We start from the raw sequence: 5,663 nt of genomic DNA on the forward strand, positions 1-5,663 counted from the left end.
AAATATTCTGCTTCCATCATTCTTCTGACCGAGCCCTGGCGGGACAGGAAATTTTCAATCTGAGCCCATCTATGTGAATTACCTGGACGCCACCATTCCTTTAGTGATTCAATTAGTAAGGCTTTATAATATGCCGTTATGTTTGGGGTGCCCAATCCCCCTAAGTCATATGGGGGGTATAACACTTTACCTGCGACCCTAGCCCTTTTATTACCCCAGACAAATTTGTTAGTCAACGATTGAAGTTTCATCAGGGTTTTGTGAGAAATTTTGATGGGAAGGCATCTGAGCACATACAATATTTTGGGTAAGAAAACCATTTTAAAGGACTGTATCCTGGCCATCCAGGACAATGATATTTTTTCATATCTTCCCAATTCCTTTTCTAAATTTTGGATCAGAGGTTCCAAATTTTCTTTAATTAACATCTGCGATGGTGTCAGCTTAATACCCAAATAAGGTATCCCCCTGTCGCACCATTTGAATTGAAAGGCCCCCTCCAGCGCACTCCTGGCCTCCACCGGTACATTAAACGGCAGTATCAAAGACTTTGCCGCATTAAGCTTATAATACGACACTTTAGAAAAGTTTGATAATGTGTTCACCACTGCTGGAATTGACACTGCAAGGTTAGAACAGGAAATTATCACATCGTCTGCGTATAAACCAAGTTTATGTTCAAATTCCCCAACTCTTATACCAGAAATGGCTATGTTTTTTCATATAGCTTCCGCCAGAGGTTCTACCACTAAAGCAAAAATAGCGGGAGACAATGGACACCCCTGGCGGGTGCCATTACTTATTTGAAATTTAGATGACAGAAACCCCGATGCCAACACTGACGCATTTGGGTAAGAGTAGAGGGCTAGAATGGATGACTTGATGTTCCCCAAGAACCCGAATTTTGTTAGAACTCTCTCCAGGTATCCCCAGTGCACCCTGTCAAAGGCTTTTTCAGCATCAAGAGACAGGAATGCACTGGGTTCACCCGATATCTCCACCAGTCCAATCAAGTCAAGCATCCGTCTGGTGCCATCCTTAGATTGCCTCCCTGTCACAAACCCAACTTGATCTGGAGCCACTAAGGTCGGGATCACTTTATGAAGTCTATCTGCCACTAGTTTGGCATAAATTTTAACATCACAATTTAGGAGTGAAATGGGCCTAAAATTACCCGGGGTGTCTGCAGGTTTCCCTGGCTTTGGTAGCGTGATAATTATCGCTTCTAAGTTGTCTGGGGAAATTGACCCTTTATTTTGCCAAAAATTGAAGGTTTTTGACATAAAGGGGGACAGAGTGGATGTAAATTGTTTGTAATATTCGTATGGCAGCCCATCGGGGCCCGGGGCAGAGTTAGACTTAGTCATTTTAATGGCACCTAGGATTTCATGTGTAGATAAGGGAAGATTAAGTTCCTCTAATTGCTCATCTGAGACCCGGGGAAGATCCAGGGTGTCTAGGAAACCCTGTATATCCACTTGAGTCGGCTGTGACGTATTGGAATCATATTTTAGATTATACAGGGCCTCATAGTATTTCGCAAATGCTTCTGCTATTTCAATGGGATGTCTAGTGATTGTTCCGTTCGGGTCCCTCAGGAATTCTATTTTAGATTGGATCTCACGTTTTTTCGTCCTTCTTGCCAATAAGGACCCCGCTCTATCCCCCATAGCATAAAATGTCGATCTATTTTTTTTAAGATTATGTTCGTATTTTTGCAGGAGTAGGGATCTTAGTTGGAATCTATGGGTTACAATTTCTTTAGTCAAGTTAGGGGATGCTTTGGCTTTATTCAGTGATTCAAGGTGATGAATACGGGTTAATATATATTTAATATCTGCGTCTTTTTTCCGTTTTTGGATGGAGGCTATTTTTATGAGCTGCCCTCTGACTACGGCTTTATGAGCAGCCCACAGGGTCTCGTCAGAAATTTCCCCATTATTATTAAGTTTAAAATATTCTGTTAACACTGACTCCACTTCATCATGTACCTTCTGCCTACCAAGCAAGCTGGTATTCAGTCTCCACCTAGGGGAATTTTGAACATTAAAGCTACCCTGAACAGACAAAGAGATCGGCGCATGATCTGTCCAAGTAATTAAACCAATATCAGCTGCCACACAATTACTTATAGATTTGCTGTCGACCAAAAAAAAATCAATTCTACTGTATGAGCGATGCCTAGAAGATAAGAACGTATAGTCTCTTTCTGATGCGTGCAAATATCTCCAGATGTCATGAAAATGGAATTCATTGATGAGATGCTTAAGTTCCTTAGCATGTGGGATGCTGGTGTTGGAGCAATCCATGGAGCGTATTACAGGTATATTAAAGTCTCCACAGATGATTTCCGCCCCTGTGGCAGTATCTTTGAATGCTTGGAAAAATTTCCTAGCAAAGGTCAATTGTGATGAATTTGGGGAGTAGACCGTTGCCAAGGTATAAGGGACGCTGTTGATATAACAAGACAAAATAATATATCTTCCATCCGCTCCATAACTGACATTTATCAATTTAAAGGCCACTGAGTTCTTTATTAAAATGGCCACTCCTCCTCTTTTTTTTGAGTCATTAGCAAAAAAGGTGTGTTGGAAGCTTGGATGAAGTAGCCGTTTATTATCTGTGGAAAGAAGGTGGGTCTCCTGAATGCACGCTATATCACAGTTAGATGCCTTCACCTCTCTCCACATCATTGACCTTTTTGCTGGGGAGTTGAGTCCGTTCACATTAATAGACAATATCTTAATTCTCATATTGGAGCCGCAGGGGGGGTTGAATTCCCAGGAACGCCATCAGGGATGAGAGGGGCTAGACCAGCAAGGAATTGAGAGAAATTTCCAGAAAAAATTAAGGAACATTTGTGAGAAGAGGAACAAAAACAAAAAAATTCCAACAACACCGGTTTGCCCCGAGTAGGGTGCCCGGTGTATAACCGCTCGCCATAGGCGAGAACATCAGGGGGGCTACGTGACATCCCGTGTCACAGGAGCAGGGACAGCAGGTGCCATAAGCAGGAAGGAGTCCCAGCTAAGCTACTCACCATTCAGGGTTAATCCTGTCTGGAGGGCCTCTATGATTCTCCTGTCCACCAGGGTTTGGTGGGTGGGCTATTCCCCAGTCATCCAGCAATTTGCCCAGCTGAGAAGGAGTATGACATATGTGAGTGCCTCCATCTTTGAAAATTATCATCTTCACCGGAAAACCCCACTTGTACTTGATGTCTTGATCTCTAAGGAGTTTAGAAAGGTGGGCAAATTCTCTTCTTTTATTAAGAGTTGCAGCAGAAAGATCTGGGAAGATTTTTAGTCCCATGAAAGTGTCTGGCAGGGCTGGATTTCCCCTCAGTGTGTGCAGCACAGCTTCTTTTGTTTTATAGAAATGAAGTCTAGCCAGGACATCTTTAGGCAGAGCTGGATCTATGCCTTTGGCTTTAGGGACTCTATGAATCCTGTCCACTATCAGGTCTCTGGTGTCCCATCCAGGGAGTATAAGCTGCAGAAACTTGTGGAAGTATTCCTGGAGGTCTTTATCTGCTACTGATGAGGGAATCCCTCTGATTTTTAGGTTATTTCTTCGGGATCTGTCCTCTATATCACTGATTTTAAGTTTTAGTGCCTCCACCTCCTTTTCCAAAGCTGTGTTAGCATCTATCAGATTGTTATGTGATGTTGCAAATTCAGCCATCTTAGTTTCTACATGCTCTGTGCGAACCCCTAGAGACCTGATCTCTTCCTTCAACTCTCTTACTATTTCTCTGAGATCAGCCTGCAAGGAAGCCCTCAGCGTTTTCAGCAGAGATTGCATTGTTTCCTCTGTCAGAGGAATGCCTGTGCAGCCTCTTAAACAGCCTGTTTCTCCCTGTGAGGAGTGGGAAGAAGCTGAGTGTGAAGCCATCTTGCTTGGTAAGGAGAGATCCCTATCCAGGGGGAAGAAGTCTGTCAGTTTGGCTGGAGTGCCAGTTTTTTTAGGTCTCCCCTTAGGCATAGCTGGGGGCTGGGGTTACTCACACCTCCTGTAGCTGGTAATCCTGTTATCTGTGAGCTGATAAGAGCCGGTTTATCCTGCTGTCAGCACAGAGCTCTCCTTCAAGCAGCCTTCGCCATCAGCGTGCAGGCCACGCCCCTCGGAAGAGCTGCAATGTTGATGTATAAGCAGCTGAATTACCATCAGGAGCAGTCACTGTACCAGCGCCGGGTAAAACAGGAAGGTAGTTAGCAAATACAGTACCTGTTTTTAGTTTTTAGACCCATAGTCCAGGTTAAACCCTATAGGTAGTGTGGAAAACAGACACCAAGCCCTTCTTTACTACTTGGATAAGGTTGTAGTTGAACAACTCTACTTAGTCTTTGCTAGTGGTGCTCATCAGTGATCACTTTTATGTACATTTAGCAGTGAACATAAAGCAACATTTTTCTAATCTAATCTAAATATTTTTCTTCCTTCAGGATGAACAAGTCCATTACCAAAGGATTTCAACTTGTAGCATTTTCTAACTATGGTTCGAGGCAACCATTATTGTTTCTGGTCTTCTTTGTAATCTACTTCCTAGGTGTTCTGGGGAACGTCATCATTCTTAATGTGATAGTCGTATGTAGACATCTCCACACCCCCATGTACATCTTCTTAAGTAACCTGTCTTCTGTAGACATCTGTTATTTAACTATTACCCTGCCAAAACTGATGTATATTCTACTTTCTGGAGACAATTCCATATCTTTCATACATTGCTTCACTCAGCTGTACTTCTACAATTTCATTGTAGGGACGGAGATCATTTTGCTGTCGGTCATGGCGTACGATCGGTATGTGGCTATTTGTAAACCCTTACACTATCCTCTCATCATGAGAAAGAAGAACATTGTCCTGTTATTGTGTGTGAATTGGATTTCGGGGTGTTTGAACTCATTACTTTTTATTTGCATTGCTTCACAATTGACCTTTTGTCATTCCACTGAAATTCATCATTTCTATTGTGACGCTAAAGCTTTAGTGAAAATTTCGTGCCCCACACAATTCTTCCAAATAATGTTTCACTTTGAAGCTCTGTTATTTGGACCCATCTCATTTTTAATTTCTTTACTGTCTTATATCCAGATTATTAGGACCATACTTCAAATAAAGTCAACCAATAGCAGAAGAAAGGCTTTTTCCACCTGTACATCACATCTGACCGTTCTCACCATCTTCTATGGAACTGTATGCACTAACATGACCCCAGTTTCTAAAAATTCGGAAATGTCTGATCAGATATTTTCAGTATTATACACGGCAGTGACGCCCATGTTAAACCCTCTCATTTACAGTCTTAGAAACAAAGATGTAAAAAATGCACTGGTCCTTCTTCTTCTATCACACTAATAGCTTAAAGGAAAGAGAATCTCCCACAAAATTTGTTTCGGACAGATTCACTCGACTGAGTTAGCAGATTTGATGGGATTCTAATAAAATTAGATAGAATGAGAAATGCTTCAATTTTCATGAAAATACGATTATTATGCTCCGAAGTCTTTCCAAACCACAAAATATAATAAACAAAAGGGATTGAATGGATTAAACAATAGAAAAAATGGGTTATACTCGGGTTATAGCGAAACGAGCGTCGGGTCATGTGTGGGGGATTTTCTCACGGGTGAGTTGTGCACTATATGCTCATTTTAGGTGTT

At 42.0% G+C, this 5,663-nt stretch overlaps 1 protein-coding gene across 1 annotated transcript; it reads left to right on the plus strand.

Moving 5' to 3' along the window:
* Positions 1 to 4,446: 4,446 nt before the first annotated feature.
* Positions 4,447 to 5,358, plus strand: LOC142302735 (olfactory receptor 5V1-like). The gene has a single exon (XM_075343851.1). The coding sequence runs from the start codon at positions 4,447 to 4,449 to the stop codon at positions 5,356 to 5,358; it is 912 nt and encodes a 303-aa protein (XP_075199966.1).
* Positions 5,359 to 5,663: the final 305 nt, after the last annotated feature.

Source organism: Anomaloglossus baeobatrachus, chromosome 4 (genome assembly GCF_048569485.1).
Source record: "Anomaloglossus baeobatrachus isolate aAnoBae1 chromosome 4, aAnoBae1.hap1, whole genome shotgun sequence".
In the NCBI taxonomy this organism is placed as follows: Eukaryota; Metazoa; Chordata; class Amphibia; order Anura; family Aromobatidae; genus Anomaloglossus; species Anomaloglossus baeobatrachus.